The following is a 21,727-nucleotide window of genomic DNA, read 5'->3' on the forward strand; positions in this document are numbered from 1 at the left end:
TTTGCACCCTGTGCCCCCCCTTTCCCCCCTTTCCTCCCCTCCCCTTCCCCTCCCCAGAACAACCTGGTGATCGACACGCCGCGCGTGCGCAAGCAGACCCGGCACTTCAGCACGCTGCGGGACGACGACCTGGTGGAGTTCTCCGACCTGGACAGCGAGGATGAGGAGAAGCCCAGGGCACGAAGGCACGACAGGCAGCAGCAGCACCAACAGCAGCAGCAGCAGCAGCAGCAACAGCAGCACCAACAGCAGCAGCAGCAGCAGCAGCACGCCTTGCACGCCTACGGCCGCACCGACTGCTTCCGCGTGGAGAAGCATCTGCTGGTCTATGGGTGAGCCATGCGGGAGCAAATCTGGGGGGAAAAGACCATTTTGAGACATTTTGGTACGAACTAGGAGCAAAGAATTGGAGAAAAGTCCATTTTGAGCCATTTTGGTGCCAACCATGAGCAGATTTGGGGGGAAAAGACCATTTTGAGCCATTTTGGTGCCAACCGTGAGTAGATATTTGGGTTGGGTGCCATTTTGAGCCATTTTGGAGTCAATCATGAGCAGATTTGGGGTTAAAGCACCATTTTGAGCCATTTTGGTGCCAACCATGAGCAAATCTGGGGGGAAAACACCATTTTGAGCCATTTTGGTACCAACCATGAGTAGATATTTGGGTAGAAGACTATTTTGAGCCATTTTGGAGCCAACCATGAGCAAATCTGGGGGGAAAACACCATTTTGAGCCATTTTGGTACCAACCATGAGTAGATATTTGGGTAGAAGACCATTTTGAGCCATTTTGGAGCCAACCATGAGCAAATCTGGGGGGGAAAGACCATTTTGAGCCATTTTGGTACCAACCATGAGTAGATATTTGGGTAGAAGACTATTTTGAGCCATTTTGGAGCCAACCATGAGCAAATCTGGGGGGAAAACACCATTTTGAGCCATTTTGGAGCCAACCGTGAGTAGATATTTGGGTTGGGTGCCATTTTGAGCCATTTTGGTGCTAATCATGAGCAGATTTGGGGGGAAAAGACTATTTTGAGTCATTTTGGTGCCAACCATGAGTAGATATTTGGGTAGAAGACCATTTTGAGCCATTTTGGAGTCAACCATGAGCAGATTTGGGGTTAAAGCACCATTTTGAGCCATTTTGGAGCCAACCATGAGCAAATCTGGGGGGAAAACACCATTTTGAGCCATTTTGGTACCAACCATGAGTAGATATTTGGGTAGAAGACCATTTTGAGCCATTTTGGAGCCAACCACGAGCAAATCTGGGGGGAAAAGACCATTTTGAGCCATTTTGGAGCCAACCGTGAGTAGATATTTGGGTTGGGTGCCATTTTGAGCCATTTTGGTGCCAGCCGTGAGCAGATTTGGGGGGAAAACACCATTTTGAGCCATTTTGGTACCAACCATGAGTAGATATTTGGGTAGAAGACTATTTTGAGCCATTTTGGAGCCAACCATGAGCAAATCTGGGGGGAAAACACCATTTTGAGCCATTTTGGTGCCAACCACGAGTAGATATTTGGGTAGAAGACCATTTTGAGCCATTTTGGAGCCAACCATGAGCAAATCTGGGGGGGAAAGACCATTTTGAGCCATTTTGGAGCCAACCGTGAGTAGATATTTGGGTAGAATACCATTTTGAGCCATTTTGGAGTCAACCACGAGTAGATATTGGGGTAGAAGACCATTTTGAGCCATTTTGGTGCCAACCGTGAGTAGATATTTGGGTTGGGTGCCATTTTGAGCCATTTTGTTGCTAATCATGAGCAGATTTGGGGGGAAAAGACTATTTTGAGTCATTTTGGAGTCAATCATGAGCAGATTTGGGGTGAAAAGACCACTTTGAGCCATTTTGGTGCCAACCATGAGTAGATATTTGGGTAGAAGACCATTTTGAGCCAGTTTGGAGTCAACCATGAGCAGATATTTGGGTAGAAGACCATTTTGAGCCATTTTGGTGCCAACCATGAGTAGATATTTGGGTAGAAGACCATTTTGAGCCATTTTGGAGTCGACCTTGAGCAGATTTGGGGTTAAAGCACCATTTTGAGTCATTTTGGTGCCAACCATGAGCAAATATTTGGGGCAAAACTCCATTTTGAGCCATTTTGGTGCCAACCATGAGTAGATATTTGGGTAGAAGACCATTTTGAGCCATTTTGGAGCCAACCATGAGCAAATCTGGGGGGAAAAGACCATTTTGAGCCATTTTGGAGCCAACCGTGAGTAGATATTTGGGTTGGGTGCCATTTTGAGCCATTTTGGTGCTAATCATGAGCAGATTTGGGGGGAAAAGACCATTTTGAGCCATTTTGGTGCCAACCATGAGTAGATATTTGGGTAGAAGACCATTTTGAGCCATTTTGGAGCCAACCACGAGTAGATATTTGGGTTGGGTGCCATTTTGAGCCATTTTGGTGCTAATCATGAGCAGATTTGGGGTGAAAAGACCACTTTGAGCCATTTTGGTGCCAACCATGAGTAGATATTTGGGTAGAAGACCATTTTGAGCCATTTTGATGCCAACCATGAGCAGATTTGGGGGGAAAACCCCATTTTTGATCTCTTTTGTTGCCAACCACGAGCAGATATTTGGGTTGGGTGCCATTTTGAGCCCTTTTGGTTCCAACCATGTGCAAATATTTGGGTTTAAAGCACCATTTTGAGCCATTTTGGTGCCAACCACGAGTAGATATTTGGGTTGGGTGCCATTTTGAGCCATTTTGGTGCTAATCATGAGCAGATTTGGGGTGAAAAGACCACTTTGAGCCATTTTGGTGCCAACCATGAGTAGATATTTGGGTAGAAGACCATTTTGAGCCATTTTGGAGTCAACCATGAGTAGATATTTGGGTAGAAGACCATTTAGAGCCATTTTGGAGCCAACCGTGAGTAGATATTTGGGTTGGGTGCCATTTTGAGCCATTTTGGTGCTAACCATGAGCAGATTTGGGGGGAAAAGACTATTTTGAGTCATTTTGGAGTCAACCATGAGGAGATTTGAGGTGAAAAGACCATTTTGAGCCATTTTGGAGTCAACCGTGAGTAGATATTTGGGTAGAAGACCATTTTGAGCCATTTTGGTGCCAACCATGAGTAGATTTGGGGGGAAAAGACCCTTTTGAGCCATTTTGGTACCAACCTTGAGTAGATATTTGAGTAGAAGACTATTTTGAGCCAGTTTGGTGCCAACCATGAGTAGATATTTGGGTAGAAGACCATTTTGAGCCATTTTGGAGCCAACCGTGAGCAAATCTGGGGGGGAAAGACCATTTTGAGCCATTTTGGTGCCAACCATGAGTAGATATTTGGGTAGAAGACTATTTTGAGCCATTTTGGAGCCAACCATGAGCAGATTTGGGGGGAAAAGACCATTTTGAGCCATTTTGGTGCCAACCACGAGTAGATATTTGGGTAGAAGACCATTTTGAGCCATTTTGGAGTCAACCATGAGTAGATATTTGGGTAGAAGACCATTTTAAGCCATTTTGGAGCCAACCGTGAGCAAATCTGGGGGGAAAAGACCATTTTGAGCCATTTTGGTGCCAACCTTGAGTAGATATTTGGAGAAGATGCCATTTTGAGCCATTTTGGTGCCAACCGTCAGCAAATCTGGGGGGAAAACCCCATTTTGAGCCATTTTGGTGCCAACCATGAGCAGATTTGGGGTGAAAAGACCATTTTGAACCATTTTGGTGCCAACTATGGGCAATTCTTGGGGGAAAACCCCATTTAGAGCCATTTTGGAGCCAACCGTGAGTAGATATTTGGGTTGGGTGCCATTTTGAGCCATTTTGGTGCTAATCATGAGCAGGTTTGGGGGGAAAAGACTATTTTGAGTCATTTTGGAGTCAATCATGAGCAGATTTGGGGTGAAAAGACCATTTTGAGCCATTTTGGTGCCAACCACGAGTAGATATTTGGGTAGAAGACCATTTTGAGCCATTTTGGTGCCAACCACGAGTAGATATTTGGGTAGAAGACCATTTTGAACCATTTTGGTGCCAACCGTGAGCAAATCTGGAGGGAAAACCCCATTTTGAGCCATTTTGGTACCAACCTTGAGTAGATATTTGGGTTGGGTGCCATTTTGAGCCATTTTGGTGCCAACCATGAGCAGATTTGAGGGGAAAACCCCATTTTTGATCTCTTTTGTTGCCAACCACGAGCCGATATTCGGCTCAGATCCCATTTTGAGCCCTTTCGGTGCCAACCAGGGGCAGATTTGGGGGGAAAACCCCATTTTTGATCTCTTTTGTTGCCAACCACGAGCAGATATTTGGGTTGGGTGCCATTTTGAGCCATTTTTGTGCCAACCATGAGCAGATTTGGGGGGAAAAGACCCTTTTGAGCCATTTTGGAGCCAACCACGAGTAGATATTTGGGTAGAAGACCATTTTGAACCATTTTGGTGCCAACCGTGAGCAAATCTGGAGGGAAAACCCCATTTTGAGCCATTTTGGTACCAACCTTGAGTAGATATTTGGGTAGAAGACCATTTTGAGCCATTTTGGTGCCAACCATGAGCAGATTTGGGGGGAAAACCCCATTTTTGATCTCTTTTGGTGCCAACCACGAGTAGATATTTGGGTTTGATGCCATTTTGAGCCATTTTGGTGCCAACCATGAGTAGATTTGGGGGGAAAAGACCATTTTGAGCCATTTTGGAGCCAACCATGAGTAGATATTTGGGTAGAAGACCATTTTGAACCATTTTGGAGCCAACCCTGAGCAGATTTGGGGGGAAAAGACCATTTTGAGCCATTTTGGTGCCGACCTTGAGTAGGTATTTGGGTGAGATGCCATTTTGAGTCATTTTGGTGCCAACCATGAGCAGATTTGGGGTTAAAGCACCATTTTGAGCCATTTTGGTGCCAACCATGAGGAGATACTCATGTTCGATGCCATTTTGAGCCCTTTCGGTGCCAACCATGAGCAGATTTGGGGGGAAAACCCCATTTTTGATCTCTTTTGTTGCCAACCACGAGCAGATATTTGGGTTGGGTGCCATTTTGAGCCCCTTCGGTGCCAACCATGAGCAAATATTTGGGGCAAAACACCATTTTGAGCCATTTTGGTGCCAATCAGGGGCGGTTTTTTGGGGGGAAATCACCATTTTGAGCCCTTTTGGTGCCAACCATGAGCAGATCTGGGGGGAAAACCCCATTTTTGATCTCTTTTGTTGCCAACCACGAGTTGATATTTGGGTTTGATGCCATTTTGAGCCATTTTGGTGCCAACCATGAGTAGATTTGGGGGGAAAAGACCATTTTGAGCCGTTTTGGTGCCAACCACGAGGAGATATTTGGGTAGAAGACCATTTTGAGCCCTTTGGGTGCCAACCATGGGCAGATTCGGCCGGTGGGTGACCCCATTTGTGCCCCCTTTCTTCTCCCCGCCCCCCAGCGGGATCCTCCGTGTTTCGGGGCTCCCCCATAACCCCCCCCAACCCCATTTCCCCCCATCCCCTTCGTTCCAGGTGGGGTCGATGGAGGGAGATCCTCACCCACGGACGTTTCAAACGCCGCCTTTCGGAACGGGACGTGGAAACCATTTGTAGGGCCATTTTGGTCTACTGCCTCCTCCACTACCGGGGCGACGAAAGCATCAAAGCCTTCATTTGGGATCTCATTAGCCCTAACGAGAACGGCAAGGCCAAGGAGCTCCAAAACCACTCGGGTGAGGCTGTGGGTGCAACACGGGGGGCCTATGGGGACCCTCCATGGGGTTTGGGGGGGGTCCGTGGTTGACATCCCCTCTTTGTTTTTAACCCCCCCCCCCCTTATAGGGCTGTCCATCCCGGTCCCTCGGGGTAGGAAAGGGAAGAAGGTGAAATCCCAAAACGCTTTCGACGTCCATAAAGCGGAGTGGATCCGGAGGTATAACCCCGAAGCGTTGTTTCAGGACGAGAGCTACAAGAAGCACCTCAAGCATCAGTGCAACAAGTGGGTTTTGGGGGGCCGGGGGGCGTACCCCAAATCGCACCCCATATCCCATCGCTGACGGGTTTGGGGTTCGGGGTCGCCTTACGGGATCGATTGCTTCGTGGCGTCCCGATGTCTGTTGGGTTCTTCCTTGCGGGGTGTGACGTTGGATGGGGTTTCTTCTCGGGGTCCCCTTTTCTATGGGGGTTTCTCTTTGGGGTCCCCTTATCTATGGGGGTTTCTCTTTGGGGTCCCCTTTTCTATGGGGGTTTCTGTTTGGGGTCCCCTTATCTGTTGGGTTTTCTCTTTGGGTTTTCTCTTTGGGGACCCCATATTTGTTGGGGTTTCTCTTTGGGGTCCCCTTATCTGTTGGGTTTTCTTTTTGGGGTCCCCTCATCTGTTGGGTTTTCTCTTTGGGGTCCCCTTATCTATTGGGTTTTCTCCTCGGGGTCCCCTTATTTGTTGGGTTTTCTCTTTGGGGTCCCCTTATCTATGGGGTTTTCTCTTTGGGGTCCCCTTATCAGTTGGGTTTTCTCTTTGGGATCTTCCTATCCATTGGGTTTTCTCTTTGGGGTCCCCTTATTTGTTGGGTTTTCTCTTTAGGTTTTCGCTTTGGGGACCCCTCATCTATTGGGTTTTCTCCTCGGGGTCCCCTTATCTATGGGGTTTTCTCTTTGGGGTCCCCTTATCTATGGGGTTTTCTCTTTGGGGTCCCCTTATCAGTTGGGTTTTCTCTTTGGGATCTTCCTATCCATTGGGATTTCTCTTTGGGGTCCCGATGTCTGTTGGGTTCTTCCTTGCGGGGAGCGATGTTGGATGGGGTTTCTTCTCGGGGTCCCCTTATCTATGGGGTTTTCTCTTTGGGGTCCCCTTATCTGTTGGGTTTTCTTTTTGGGGTCCCCTTATTTGTTGGGTTTTCTCTTTGGGGTCCCCTTATCAGTTGGGTTTTCTCTTTGGGATCTTCCTATCCATTGGGTTTTCTCATTGGGGTCCCCTTATCTGTTGGGTTTTCTCTTTGGGGTCCCCTCATCTGTTGGGTTCTTCCTTGCGGGGTGTGACGTTGGATGGGGTTTCTTCTCGGGGTCCCCTTATCTATGGGGGTTTCTTTTTGGGGTCCCCTTATCTATGGGGGTTTCTCTTTGGGGTCCCCTTATTTGTTGGGTTTTCTCATTGGGATCCCCTTATTTGTTGGGTTTTCTCTTTGGGGTCCCCTCATCTGTTGGGTTTTCTCTTTGGGGTCCCGATGTCTGTTGGGTTCTTCCTTGCGGGGAGCGACGTTGGATGGGGTTTCTTCTCGGGGTCCCCTTATCTATGGGGGTTTCTCTTTGGGGTCCCCTTTTCTATGGGGGTTTCTCTTTGAGGTCCCCTTATCTATGGGGTTTTCTCCTCGGGGTCCCCTTATCTATGGGGGTTTCTCTTTGGGGTCCCCTTATTTGTTGGGTTTTCTCATTGGGGTCCCCTTATTTGTTGGGTTTTCTCTTTGGGGTCCCCTTATCTGTTGGGTTTTCTCTTTGGGTTTTCTCTTTGGGGTCCCCTTATTTGTTGGGTTTTCTCTTTGGGGTCCTCTCATCTATTGGGTTTTCTTTTTGGGGTCCCCTTATTTGTTGGGTTATCTCTTTGGGGTCCCCTTATCTGTTGGGTTTTCTCTTTGGGGTCCCCTTATCTGTTGGGTTTTCTTTTTGGGGTCCCCTTATCTATGGGGGTTTCTCTTTGGGGTCCCCTTATCTGTTGGGTTTTCTCTTTGGGATCCTCTTTATTGGGTTTTCTCTTTGGGGTCCCCTTATCTGTTGGGTTTTCTCTTTAGGTTTTCTCTTTGGGGTCCCCTTATTTGTTGGGTTTTCTCCTCGGGGTCCCCTCATCTGTTGGGTTTTCTCATTGGGATCCCCTTATTTGTTGGGTTATCTCTTTGGGGTCCCCTCATCTATTGGGATTTCTTTTTGGGGTCCCCTCATCTTTTGGGGTTTCTTTTTGGGGTCCCCAGGGTGCTGCTCCGGGTGCGGATGCTGTACTACCTTCGGCAGGAGGTGATTGGGGACCAGGCTGAGAAGGTGCTGGCGGGGGCCATGGCCAGGTCAGTCCTCTTTTGGGGTCCCCCACACCCCTTTTTGGGGTTCCCCTGCCCCGCTTTGGGTCCTTCGTGGTCTCACAGCCCCATAGTGTGGTTTTCTGCTGTACCCCACATCCGTTTCGGGACTCCCTGAGCTCCCCCAACCCCATTTTGGGGTCCCCCACCCCCACTTTGGGGTCCTTTGGGATCCCCCAGACCCACTTTGGGATCCCTTGAGCTCCCCCAACCCCATTTTGGGGTCCCCTATCCCACTTTGGGGTCCTTTGGGATCCCCCAGACCCACTTTGGGGTCTCTTGAACTCCTCCAACCCCATTTTGGGGTCCCCCACCCCCACTTTGGGGTCCTTTGGGATCTCCCAGACCCAATTTAGGGACTCCTTGAGGTCCTCCAACCCCACTTTGGGGTCTTCCAACCCCACTTTGGGGTCCCCCATCCCCATTTAAGGGTTCTTTGGGTTCCCCCAGACCCACTTTGGGATCTCTTGACTTCCCCCAACCCCATTTTGAGGTCCCCCAACCCCACTTTGGGGTCCCTCATCCCCCTTTAGAGTCCTTTGGGATCCCCCAGACCCAATTTAGGGACTCCCTGAGGTCCTCCAACCCCACTTTGGGGTCCTCCCACCCCATTTAGAGTCCTTTGGGATCCCCCAGACCCACTTTGGGATCCTCTGGGGTCCCCCAACCCCATTTTGGGGTCCCCCAGACCCATTTTGGGGTCCCCCACCCCCATTTAGAGTCCTTTGGGATCCCCCAGACCCAATTTAGGGACTCCCTGAGCTCCTCCAACCCCATTTTGGGGTCCCCTATCCCCCTTTAGGGTCCTTTGGGATCCCCCAGACCCCATTTGGGGACTCCCTGAGCTCCTCCAACCCCATTTTGGGGTCCCCCATCCCCATTTAAGGGTTCTTTGGGATCCCCCAGACCCAATTTGGGATCCTCTGAGCTCCTCCAACCCCACTTTGGGGTCCTCCAACCCCACTTTGGGGTCCCCCATCCCCCTTTAGAGTCCTTTGGGATTCCCCAGACCCAATTTAGGGACTCCCTGAGGTCCTCCAACCCTATTTTGGGGTCCTCCAACCCCATTTTGGGGTCCTCCCACCCCATTTTGGGGTCCTTTGGGATCCCCCAGACCCAATTTAGGGACTCCCTGAGGTCCTCCAACCCCACTTTGGGGTCTTCCAACCCCACTTTGGGGTCCCCCATCCCCCTTTAGAGTCCTTTGGGATCCCCCAGACCCACTTTAGGATCCCTTGAGCTCCTCCAACCCCACTTTGGGGTCCTCCCACCCCATTTAGAGTCCTTTGGGATCCCCCAGACCCAATTTAGGGACTCCCTGAGGTCCTCCAACCCCACTTTGGGGTCCTCCAACCCCACTTCGGGGTCCCCCATCCCCCTTTAGAGTCCTTTGGGATCCCCCAGACCCAATTTGGGGACTCCCTGAGGTCCTCCAACCCCACTTTGGGGTCCCCCAACCCCATTTTGGGGTCCTCCAACCCCATTTAGAGTCCTTTGGGATCCCCCAGACCCACTTTGAGACCCCTTGACCTCCTCCAACCCCACTTTGGGGTCCCCCAACCCCACTTTGGGGTCCTTTGGGATCCCCCAGACCCAATTTAGGGACTCCCTGAGCTCCTCCAACCCCACTTTGTGGTCCTCCAACCCCATTTTGGGGTCCCCCAGACCCATTTTGGGGTCCCCCATCCCCATTTAAGGGTTCTTTGGGATCCCCCAGACCCAATTTGGGATCCTCTGAGCTCCTCCAACCCCATTTTGGGGTCCTCCAACCCCACTTTGGGGTCCCCCACCCCCATTTAAGGGTTCTTTGGGATCCCCCAGACCCAATTTAGGGACTCCCTGAGGTCCTCCAACCCATTCTGGGGTCTTCCAACCCCACTTTGGGATCCCCCAGCCCCATTTTGGGGTCCCTCACCCCCATTTTGAGTCCTTTGGGATCCCCCAGACCCCATTTGGGGACTCCCTGAGCTCCTCCAACCCCATTTTGGGGTCCCCCACCCCCACTTTGGGGTCCTTTGGGATCCCCCAGACCCAATTTAGGGACTCCCTGAGGTCCTCCAACCCCACTTTGGGGTCCTCCAACCCCACTTTGGGGTCCTCCCACCCCATTTTGGGGTCCTTTGGGATCCCCCAGACCCACTTTGGGATCCCTTGAACTCCTCCAACCCCACTTCGGCCCCCCCCACCCCCATTCTATCATCCCCATACCCATTTTGGGGTCCTTTGGGATCCCCCAGACCCAATTTGGGATCCTCTGGGGTCCTCCAACCCCACTTTGGGGTCCTCCAACCCCATTTTGGGGTCCCCCATCCCCCTTTAGAGTCCTTTGGGATCCCCCAGACCCAATTTAGGGACTCCCTGAGCTCCTCCAACCCCACTTTGGGGTCCTCCAACCCCACTTTGGGGTCCCCCATCCCCATTTAGAGTCCTTTGGGATCCCCCAGACCCACTTTGGGATCTCTTGAGGTCCCCCAACCCCATTTTGACGTCCCCCAACCCCACTTTGGGGTCCCTCATCCCCCTTTAGAGTCCTTTGGGATCCCCCAGACCCACTTTGGGATCCTCTGGGGTCCCCCAACCCCATTTTGGGGTCCTTTGGGATCCCCCAGACCCCCTTTGAGACCCCTTGAGCTCCTCCAACCCCACTTCGCCCCCCCCTCCCCCATTCTATCGTCCCCCATCCCCACTTTGGGGTTCCCCAACCCCACTTTGGGGTCCTTTGGGATCCCCCAGACCCAATTTGGGATCCTCTGAGCTCCTCCAACCCCACTTTGGGGTCCTCCCACCCCATTTTGGGTCCTTTGGGATCCCCCAGACCCACTTTGGGATCCCTTGAGCTCCTCCAACCCCACTTTGGGGTCCCCCACCCCCACTTTGGGGTCCTTTGGGATCCCCCAGACCCACTCTGGGGACTCCCTGAGGTCCTCCAACCCCACTTTGGGGTCCTCCAACCCCACTTTGGGGTCCCCCATCCCCATTTAAGGGTTCTTTGGGATCCCCCAGACCCAATTTGGGATCCTCTGAGGTCCCCCAACCCCATTTTGGGGTCCCCCAGACCCATTTTGGGGTCCTCACACCCCATTTTGGGGTCCTTTGGGATCCCCCAGACCCAATTTAGGGACTCCGTGAGGTCCCCCAACCCCACTTTGTGGTCCTCCAACCCCACTTTGGGGTCCTCCAACCCCACTTTGGGATCCCCCAGACCCATTTTGGGGTCCTCCAACCCCGCTTTGGGGTCCTCCAACCCCGCTTTGGGGTCCTCCAACCCCATTTAGAGTCCTTTGGGATCCCCCAGACCCACTCTGGGGACTCCCTGAGGTCCTCCAACCCCACTTTGGGGTCTTCCAACCCCACTTTGGGATCCCCCAGACCCATTTTGGGGTCCTCCCACCCCACTTTGGGGTCCTTTGGGATCCCCCAGACCCCCTTTGCGACCCCTTGAGCTCCTCCAACCCCACTTCCCCCCCCCACCCCCATTCTATCGTCCCCCATCCCCACTTCGGGGTCCCCCCTTCCCCTCTTCGAGTCCCCCCCCCACGCCGCCCTATAGGCTTCCCACCCCATATCCCTCTTCCCGCCCCACAGCGAGGTGGACATCTGGTTCCCATTGGTGGAACAGCTCGAGGTCCCCACGGCGTGGTGGGACTCCGAGGCCGACAAATCCCTCCTCATCGGGGTCTTCAAGCACGGTGAGTCCCCTAAAAGGCCTTTTAGGGGATACATTTGGGGTTAAAACCCCCGCATTTGGGGTCGCTGATGGGGAGGTTGTCTTATAGGGTACGAGAGGTACAACACCATGCGGGCCGACCCCACACTCTGCTTCCTGGAGAAGGCCGGCGGCCCCGATGAGAGCGCCATCGCTGCCGAGCAGCGCCTCGACGGCAGCGACGGGTCGGTGTGGGGCCCGGCCCCATAACTGCCACCCCAAACCCCATCATTGGGGCCCTGACCCCATAACTGCATGTCTGACCCCATAACTCTGACCCCAAACCCCATCATTGGGTCCCGACCCCATAACTGCGACCCCAAACCCCATCACTGGGGCCCCAGCCCCATAACTGCCACCCCAAACCCCATCATTGGGTCCCCGGCCCCATCACTGCCACCCCAAACCCCATCACTGCGACCCCAAACCCCATCATTGGGTCCCTGACCCCATCATTGGGGCCCTGACCCCGTAACTCCGTCTCTGACCCCATAACTGCGACCCCAAACCCCACCATTGGGGCCCGACCCCATAACTGCCACCCCAAACCCCATCACTGGGGCCCCGGCCCCATCACTGCCACCCCAAACCCCATCACTGCCACCCCAAACCCCATCACTGCCACCCCAAACCCCATCATTGGGTCCTGACCCCATAACTGCCACCCCAAACCCCATCACTGCGACCCCAAACCCCATCATTGGGGCCCTGACCCCATCATTGGGGCCCGGCCCCATAACTGCCACCCCAAACCCCATCATTGGGGCCCCAGCCCCATAACTGCCACCCCAAACCCCATCATTGGGGCCCCGGCCCCATCACTGCGACCCCAAACCCCATCACTGCGACCCCAAACCCCATCATTGGGGCCCTGACCCCATCATTGGGGCCCGGCCCCATAACAGCGTCCCCAAACCCCACCATTGGGTCCTGACCCCGTAACTGCGACCCCAAACCCCATCACTGCGTCCCTGACCCCATCATTGGGGCCCTGACCCCGTAACTCCGTCTCTGACCCCATAACTGCGACCCCAAACCCCACCATTGGGGCCCGACCCCATAACTGCCACCCCAAACCCCACCATTGGGTCCCGACCCCATAACTGCGACCCCAAACCCCATCACTGCATCCCTGACCCCATCATTGGGGCCCGACCCCATAACTGCGACCCCAAACCCCATCACTGCCACCCCAAACCCCATCATTGGGGCCCCGGCCCCATAACTGCCACCCCAAACCCCATCACTGCCACCCCAAACCCCATCACTGCGCCCCTGACCCCATCATTGGGGCCCCGGCCCCATAACTGTGACCCCAAACCCCATCACTGCCACCCCAAACCCCATCATTGGGGCCCAACCCCATAACTGCCACCCCAAACCCCATCATTGGGGCCCGGCCCCATCACTGCCACCCCAAACCCCATCACTGCCACCCCAAACCCCACCATTGGGTCCTGACCCCATAACTGCGACCCCAAACCCCATCACTGCGTCCCTGACCCCATCATTGGGGCCCCGGCCCCATCACTGCCACCCCAAACCCCACCATTGGGGCCCGGCCCCATAACTGCCACCCCAAACCCCACCATTGGGGCCCCGGCCCCATAACTGCCACCCCAAACCCCATAACTGCCACCCCAAACCCCATCATTGGGTCCTGACCCCATAACTGCCACCCCAAACCCCATCATTGGGGCCCGGCCCCATAACTGCCACCCCAAACCCCATCACTGCCACCCCAAACCCCATCATTGGGGCCCTGACCCCATAACTGCATGTCTGACCCCATAACTCTGACCCCAAACCCCATCATTGGGTCCCGACCCCATAACTGCGACCCCAAACCCCATCACTGCGTCCCTGACCCCATCATTGGGGCCCTGACCCCATAACTGCTCCCCCAAACCCCATCATTGGGGCCCCGGCCCCATAACTGCCACCCCAAACCCCACCATTGGGTCCTGACCCCATAACTGCGACCCCAAACCCCATCATTGGGTCCCCGGCCCCATAACTGCCACCCCAAAGCCCATCACTGCCACCCCAAACCCCATCACTGCAAACCCAAACCCCACCATTGGGTCGCGACCCCATAACTGCGTCCCCAAACCCCATCACTGCGTCCCTGACCCCATCATTGGGGCCCGACCCCATAACTGCGACCCCAAACCCCATCACTGCGCCCCCAAACCCCATCATTGGGGCCCGGCCCCATCACTGCCACCGCAAACCCCATCACTGCCACCCCAAACACCATCATTGGGGCCCCGGACCCATAACTGCGACCCTGACCCCATAACTGCGTCCCCAAACCCCATCACTGCGCCCCTGACCCCATAACTGCGTCTCTGACCCCATAACTGCGACCCCAAACCCCATCACTGTGTCCCTGACCCCATCATTGGGGCCCCGGCCCCATAACTGCCACCCCAAACCCCATCACTGCGTCCCTGACCCCATCATTGGGGCCCTGACCCCGTAACTCCGTCTCCAAACCCCATAACTGCGACCCCAAACCCCATCATTGGGTCCCGACCCCATAACTGCCACCCCAAAGCCCATCATTGGGGCCCGGCCCCATCACTGCCACCCCAAACCCCATCACTGCCACCCCAAACCCCATCACTGCCACCCCAAACCCCATAACTGCCTCCCTGATCCCATCATTGGGTCCCTGACCCCATCATTGGAGCCCCGGCCCCATAACTGCGACCCCAAACCCCATCATTGGGGCCCCGGCCCCATAACTGCCACCCCAAACCCCATCACTGCCACCCCAAACCCCATCACTGCGCCCCTGACCCCATCATTGGGGCCCGGCCCCATAACTGCCACCCCAAACCCCATCACTGCCACCCCAAACCCCATCATTGGGGCCCCGGCCCCATAACTGCCACCCCAAACCCCATCACTGCCACCCCAAACCCCATCATTGGGTCCCGACCCCATAACTGCGACCCCAAACCCCATCACTGCGTCCCTGACCCCATCATTGGGGCCCTGACCCCATAACTCCGTCTCTGACGCCATAACTGCGACCCCAAACCCCACCATTGGGGCCCGACCCCATAACTGCCACCCCAAACCCCACCATTGGGGCCCCGGCCCCATAACTGCGACCCCAAACCCCATCACTGCGTCCCTGACCCCATCATTGGGGCCCCGACCCCATAACAGTGTCCCCCAACCCCATTGACGTCCCCCAACCCCATTGACGTCCCCCAACCCCTAACGAGGTCCCCACCCTAACGAGGCCCCCAACCCCAATGACGCCCCCACCCCAACGATGACCCCCAACCCCTAATGAGGCCCCACACCCTAACGAGGCCCCCAACCCCAACGATGCCCCCCACCCTAACGAGGTCCCCACCCTAACGAGGCCCCCACCCTAATGAAGTCCCCCACCCCAACGATGACCCCGTACCCCTAACGAGGTCCCCAACCCCTAACAAGGCCCCCCACCCTAACGAGGCCCCCCACCCTAATGAAGTCCCCAACCCCAATGAGGCCCCCAACCCTAATAACGCCCCCCACCCCAATGACGTCCCCCACCCTAACGACGCCCCCCACCCTAACGAGGTCCCCCAACCCCTAACGAGGCCCCTCACCCTAATGAGGCCCCCCACCCCAACAACGCCCCCCACCCCAACGATGACCCCCAACCCCAATGAGGCCCCCAACCCCTAACGATGCCCCCAACCCTAATAACGCCCCCCACCCCAACGATGCCCCCCACCCCAATGATGACCCCCAACCCCTAACGAGGTCCCCACCCTAACGAGGCCCCCAACCCCAGTGACGCCCCCACCCCAACGATGACCCCCAACCCCTAACGAGGACCCCCACCCTAACGAGGACCCCCACCCTAACGAGGTCCCCCACCCTAACGAGGTCCCCCAACCCCTAACGAGGCCCCCCACCCCAACGATGACCCCCAACCCCTAACGAGGCCCCCAACCCTAACGACGCCCCCAACCCCAACGATGCCCCCAACCCCAACGACGCCCCCCACTCCAACGATGACCCCCAACCCCAACGACGCCCCCAACCCCAACAACGTCCCCCAACCCAACGACGTCCCCAACCCTAACGACGCCCCCCACCCTAATGAGGTCCCCCAACCCCTAACGACGCCCCCCACCCTAATGAGGCCCCCCACCCTAACGAGGTCCCCAACCCCAATGAGGCCCCCAACCCCAACAGGGTTCCCAGCAATGGCCCCCACCCTAACGACGCCCCCCACCCTAACGAGGTCCCCCAACCCCTAACGAGGCCCCCCACCCTAACGAGGCCCCCACCCCAATGATGACCCCCAACCCTTAACGAGGTCCCCAACCCCAATGAGGCCCCCACCCCAATGGCGCCCCCCACCCCAATGATGACCCCCAACCCCTAACGAGGCCCCCCACCCTAACGAGGGCCCCCACCCTAACGAGGCCCCCCACCCTAACGAGGCCCCCAACCCCAATGATGCCCCCCACCCCAACGATGACCCCCAACCCCTAACGAGGTCCCCAACCCTAATGAGGTCCCCCACCCCTAACGAAGTCCCCACCCCAATGATGCCCCCAACCCCAATGATGACCCCCAACCCCTAACGAGGCCCCCCACCCTAATGAAGTCCCCAACCCCAATGAGGCCCCCAACCCCAACGATGCCCCCAACCCTATTAACGCCCCCCACCCCAACGACGACCCCCAACCCCTAACGAGGCCCCCCACCCTAACGATGACCCCCAACCCCTAACGAGGCCCCCACCCCAATGATGCCCCCAACCCCAATGAGGCCCCCCACCCCAACAACGCCCCCCACCCCAACGATGACCCCCAACCCCAATGAGGCCCCCAACCCCTAACGATGCCCCCAACCCTAATAACGCCCCCCACCCCAACGATGCCCCCCACCCCAATGATGACCCCCAACCCCTAACGAGGTCCCCACCCTAACGAGGCCCCCAACCCCAGTGACGCCCCCACCCCAACGATGACCCCCAACCCCTAACGAGGACCCCCACCCTAACGAGGTCCCCCACCCTAACGAGGCCCCCAACCCTAATGAGGCCCCCCACCCCAACGATGACCCCCAACCCCAATGAGGCCCCCAACCCCTAACGATGCCCCCAACCCTAATAACGCCCCCCACCCCAACAATGACCCCCAACCCTAACGAGGCCCCCAACCCCAACGATGTCCCCAACCCCAACGATGCCCCCAACCCCAATGAGGCCCCCACCCCAACGATGACCCCCAACCCTAACGAGGCCCCCCACCCTAACGAGTCCCCCCACCCTAATGAAGTCCCCAACTCTAACGACGCCCCCCACCCTAACGAGGCCCCCACCCTAATGAAGTCCCCAACCCCAATGAGGCCCCCCACCCCAACGACGCCCCCCACCCTAACGAGGCCCCCACCCTAATGAAGTCCCCCACCCCAACGATGACCCCCAACCCCAATGAGGCCCCCAACCCCTAACGATGCCCCCAACCCTAATAACGCCCCCCACCCCAACGACGACCCCCAACCCCTAACGAGGCCCCCCACCCTAACGAGGCCCCCAACCCCAACGACGCCCCCAACCCCAATGAGGTCCCCAACCCCAATGAGGCCCCCACCCCAACGATGACCCCCAACCCCAACGAAGTCCCCCACCCTAACGAGGCCCCCCACCCTAACGAGGTCCCCCAACCCCAATGAGGCCCCCCACCCTAATGAGGCCCCCCACCCCAACAACGCCCCCCACCCCAACGATGACCCCCAACCCCAATGAGGCCCCCAACCCCTAACGATGCCCCCAACCCTAATAACGCCCCCCACCCCAACAACGCCCCCCACCCCAACGATGACCCCCAACCCCTAACGAGGCCCCCCACCCCAACGAGGCCCCCAACCCCAACGATGCCCCCAACCCCAACGATGCCCCCCAACCCCAATGAGGCCCCCAACCCCTAACGATGACCCCCAACCCTAACGAGGCCCCCCACCCTAACGAGTCCCCCCACCCTAATGAAGTCCCCAACTCTAACGAGGCCCCCCACCCTAATGAGGCCCCCCACCCCAACAACGCCCCCCACCCCAACGATGACCCCCAACCCCAATGAGGCCCCCAACCCCTAACAATGCCCCCCACCCCAACGACGCCCCCCACCCCAACGATGACCCCCAACCCCAACGACGCCCCCAACCCCAACAACGTCCCCCAACCCAACGACGTCCCCAACCCTAACGAGGTCCCCCAACCCCTAACTAGGTCCCCCACCCCAATGAGGCCCCCCACCCTAACGAGCCCCCCAATTAGGGCCCGTCGCCGCGGTGCCGCTGATGAGTGTGCCATGCTAATACCGACCGGCGTAGGCCGGGCTGAGTTCAACCCTTCTCGGGACGTTCTGAGGCACCTCTGTAGGGTCGGGGCGCCCCTTAACGAGCCCTTTTGGGGCCAATTAACGGGGTTTTGGGGTCGGGGGAGTCACGGCTGTCCCCTCTGCCCCCCAACCCAGCGTGGATTTCGACAAGGACTGCGAAGACCCCGAATACAAACCCCTCCAGGGGGGGGCGGCGAAGGAGGGGGACGAGGAGGTGAGTTGGGGGGCAGACCCTACAACTAATGGGGTAACGGGGCGTCCCCCCACCCCGCACACACCCCCACGTGGGCCTTTTGTCCCCACAGAGCGACCCACTGATGCTGCTGGACGAGGAGATCTCGGTGGTGGACGGGGACGAAGGTAATGGGGTGGGGTGGGAGGGTCTGTGGGGCCGGCGGCCCTATAGGGACGTGGACCCGTTGGGGTGTCCGTCTCTATGGGATGGGGGTGGTCCTAATGGGGTGGAGGTGACCCCAACGGGATGGAGGTGTTCCTATTGGGATCTCCACCTCTATGGGATGGAGATGTCCCCAGTGGGGTGGGGGTGACCCCAATGGGACGGAGTTGACCCCAAAGGGACGGAGACGACCCCAATGGGCTCTCCACCCCAATGGGACGGAGTTGACCCCAAAGGGACGGAGACGACCCCAATGGGCTCTCCACCCCAATGGGACGGAGTTGACCCCAATGGGACGGAGTTGACCCCAATGGGATGGGGACGACCCCAATGGGACGGAGTTGACCCCAATGGGACAGAGATGACCCCAATGGGACGGAGACGACCCCAATGGGACGGGGATGACCCCAATGGGTTGGAGTTGACCCCAATGGGACGGAGTTGACCCCAATGGGACAGGGATGACCCCAATGGGTTTGAGTTGACCCCAATGGGACGGAGACGACCCCAATGGGACAGGGTTGACCCCAATGGGACGGAGTTGACCCCAATGGGACGGAGACGACCCCAAAGGTCTCTCCACCTCTGTGGGGCGGAGACGACCCCAATGGGACGGAGACGACCCCAATGGGACAGAGTTGACCCCAAAGGGACGGGGATGACCCCAATAGGTTGGGGTTGACCCCAATGGGACGGAGTTGACTCCAGTGGGACGGAGTTGACCCCAATGGGCTCTCCACCCCAATGGGACGGAGTTGACCCCAATGGGTTGGAGTTGACCCCAATGGGATGGTGTTGACCCCAATGGGACGGAGACGACCTCAATGGGACAGAGTTGACCCCAATGGACGGAGTTGACCCCAATGGGATGGTGTTGACCCCAATGGGTTGGAGTTGACCCCAATGGGACGGAGACGACCCCAATGGGACGGAGACAACCCCAATGGGTTGGAGTGGACCCCAATGGGAAGGAGACGACCCCAATGGGATGGGGATGACCCCAATGGGACGGAGTTGACCCCAATGGGCTCTCCACCCCAATGGGACGGAGTTGACCCCAATGGGACAGGGATGACCCCAATGGGACGGGGACAACCCCAATGGGTTGGAGTCGACCCCAATGGGCTCTCGACCCCAATGGGTTGGAGTTGACCCCAATGGGACAGAGTTGACCCCAATGGGACGGAGTTGACCCCAATGGGACGGAGATGACCCCAATGGGACGGAGACGACCCCAATGGGACGGGGATGACCCCAATGGGTTGGACTTGACCCCAATGGGACGGAGTTGACCCCAATGGGACAGGGATGACCCCAATGGGCTCTCCACCCCAATGGGACGGAGTTGACCCCAATGGGACGGAGTTGGCCCCAATGGGACGGAGACGACTCCAATGGGACGGAGACGACCCCAATGGGATGGGGACGACCCCAATGGGACGGAGTTGACCCCAATGGGTTGGAGTCGACCCTAGTGGGATGGAGACGACCCCAATGGGTTGGAGTTGACCCCAAAGCGACGGTGGCAACCTCAAAGGTCTCTCCACCTCTGTGGGGCGGAGACGACCCCAATGGGACGGAGACGACCCCAATGGGACAGAGTTGACCCCAAAGGGACGGAGTCGACCCCAAAGGGATGGAGACGACCCCAAAGGTCTCTCCACCCCAATGGGACGGAGTTCACCCCAATGGGTTGGAGTCGACCCCAATGGGACGGAGACGACCCCAATGGGTTGCAGATGAGCCCAATGGGCTCTCCACCCCAATGGGACGGAGTTGACCCCAATGGGACGGAGTTGACCCCAAGGGGACCGAGTTGACCCCAATGGGACCGAGTTGACCCCAAGGGGACGGAGTTGACCCCAATGGGACAGGGATGACCCCAATGGGACCGAGTTGACCCCAATGGGACCGAGTTGACCCCAATGGGTTGGAGTTGACCCCAATGGGTTGGAGTCGACCCCAATGGGACGGAGTCGACCCCAATGGGATGGAGTTGACCCCAAAGGGACGGAGACGACCCCAAAGGTCTCTCTACCCCAATGGGACGGAGTTGACCCCAATGGGACAGAGTCGACCCCAGAGGGACGGAGACGACCCCAAAGGTCTCTCCACCGCTACGGGACGCAGACATCCCCATTGGACCCTCCATCCAACCCCGTTATCCCCATCTTCCCCCCCCCATCTCACCCCTTTCCCAGGTCCTCCGGGCCAGTTGGTGACGTGGCCGTCCGGTTCGGTTCTGACGGCCCGGCTGCGCCGTTTGGTGGCGGCGTGTCAGCGCTCGTGTCACCGGCAGCGCCTGCGGGTCGAGGCGGCCGCCAGGGGGGAGAGGAGGAGGAGGCGATGCGAGGCGGCGTGTAAGCTGAAGGAGATGGCCAGGAGGCAGAAACAGCAGAGGTACGGGGCGGGGTGGGGGGTAAGGGGGGGGTTTGGGGGGGTTTTGGGGGCGGGGGTGGGGGATACGGGGGGATTTGGGGGGGTTTTGGGGACGGGGGTGGGGGATACGGGGGGATATGGGGGGATTTGGGGGGGTTTTGGGGATGGGGGTGGGGGATACGGGGGGATTTGGGGGGGATATGGGGGGATTTGGGGGGGTTTTGGGGACGGGGGTGGGAGGGGTGGGGAATACGGGGGGATATGGGGGATACAGGGGGGTTTGGGGGGGTTTTGGGGACGGGGGTGGGGGATATGGGGGGATTTGGGGGGCATACGGGGGGATTTGGGGGGGATACGGGGGGATATGGGGGGATTTGGGGGACTTTTGGGGATGGGGGTGGGAGGGGTGGGGAATACGGGGGGGTTTGGGGGGGTTTTGGGGACGGGGGTGGGGGATTTGGGGGGGATACGGGGGGATATGGGGGGATTTGGGGGGTTTTGGGGGGGTTTCGGGGACGGGGGTGGGGGATACAGGGGGGGGTTTTGCGGATGGGGGGGGGATATGGGGGGATTTGGGGATGGGGGTGGGGGATACGGGGGGATTTGGGGGGGATACGGGGTGATTTGGGGGGATATGGGGGGATTTGGGGGGGTTTTGGGGACGGGGGTGGGAGGGGTGGGGGATACGGGGGGGCTTGGGGGGGTTTCGGGGACGGGGGTGGGGGATACGGGGGGATTTGGGGGGCATACGGGGGGATATGGGGGGATTTGGGGGGCATACGGGGGGATATGGGGGGATTTGGGGGCGATACGGGGGGATACGGGGGGGTTTTGGGGACGGGGGTGGGGGATACGGGGGGATATGGG

The 21,727-nt window shown here is 57.4% G+C and overlaps 2 protein-coding genes and 1 non-coding gene across 3 annotated transcripts in view; all 3 read left to right on the top strand.

Annotated features, from left to right (window-relative positions):
• LOC100857358 (chromodomain-helicase-DNA-binding protein 8-like) overlaps positions 1-21,727 on the top strand; it is a 129,196-nt gene that overhangs the window by 75,556 nt on the left and 31,913 nt on the right. The window contains exons 22-30 of the mRNA XM_046906033.1: positions 58-332; positions 5,489-5,688; positions 5,798-5,954; positions 7,915-8,004; positions 11,602-11,705; positions 11,793-11,907; positions 18,220-18,298; positions 18,390-18,444; positions 20,683-20,881. Of these exons, the coding sequence (XP_046761989.1) occupies positions 58-332; positions 5,489-5,688; positions 5,798-5,954; positions 7,915-8,004; positions 11,602-11,705; positions 11,793-11,907; positions 18,220-18,298; positions 18,390-18,444; positions 20,683-20,881 (1,274 nt within the window). The remainder of the gene's footprint in view (positions 1-57; positions 333-5,488; positions 5,689-5,797; positions 5,955-7,914; positions 8,005-11,601; positions 11,706-11,792; positions 11,908-18,219; positions 18,299-18,389; positions 18,445-20,682; positions 20,882-21,727) is intronic.
• LOC121108711 lies at positions 5,961-7,911 on the top strand. Its single transcript, XM_040656812.1, has 2 exons — positions 5,961-7,170; positions 7,406-7,911. The coding sequence occupies exons 1-2, from the start codon at positions 6,594-6,596 to the stop codon at positions 7,735-7,737; spliced, it is 909 nt and encodes a 302-aa protein (XP_040512746.1). The 5' UTR covers positions 5,961-6,593; the 3' UTR covers positions 7,738-7,911.
• Positions 18,036-18,117, top strand: LOC112531175. The gene has a single exon (XR_003072824.1). It is a non-coding gene; the product is annotated as a small nucleolar RNA U6-53/MBII-28 (small nucleolar RNA).

Source organism: Gallus gallus (genome assembly GCF_016699485.2).
Source record: "Gallus gallus isolate bGalGal1 chromosome 35 unlocalized genomic scaffold, bGalGal1.mat.broiler.GRCg7b 35_unloc1, whole genome shotgun sequence".
NCBI classification, from domain to species: domain Eukaryota; kingdom Metazoa; phylum Chordata; class Aves; order Galliformes; family Phasianidae; genus Gallus; species Gallus gallus.

Bases quoted from the DNA above. Each gene is read 5' to 3' on its own strand.
- LOC121108711 (XM_040656812.1), top strand. From the start codon at position 6,594: ATGGGGTTTTCTCTTTGGGGTCCCCTTATCTATGGGGTTTTCTCTTTG. The intron at 7,171-7,405 runs GTCCCGATGTCT...TTATTTGTTGGG, and splicing joins TGTTGGGTTTTCTCTTTGGG to TTTTCTCTTTGGGGTCCCCT.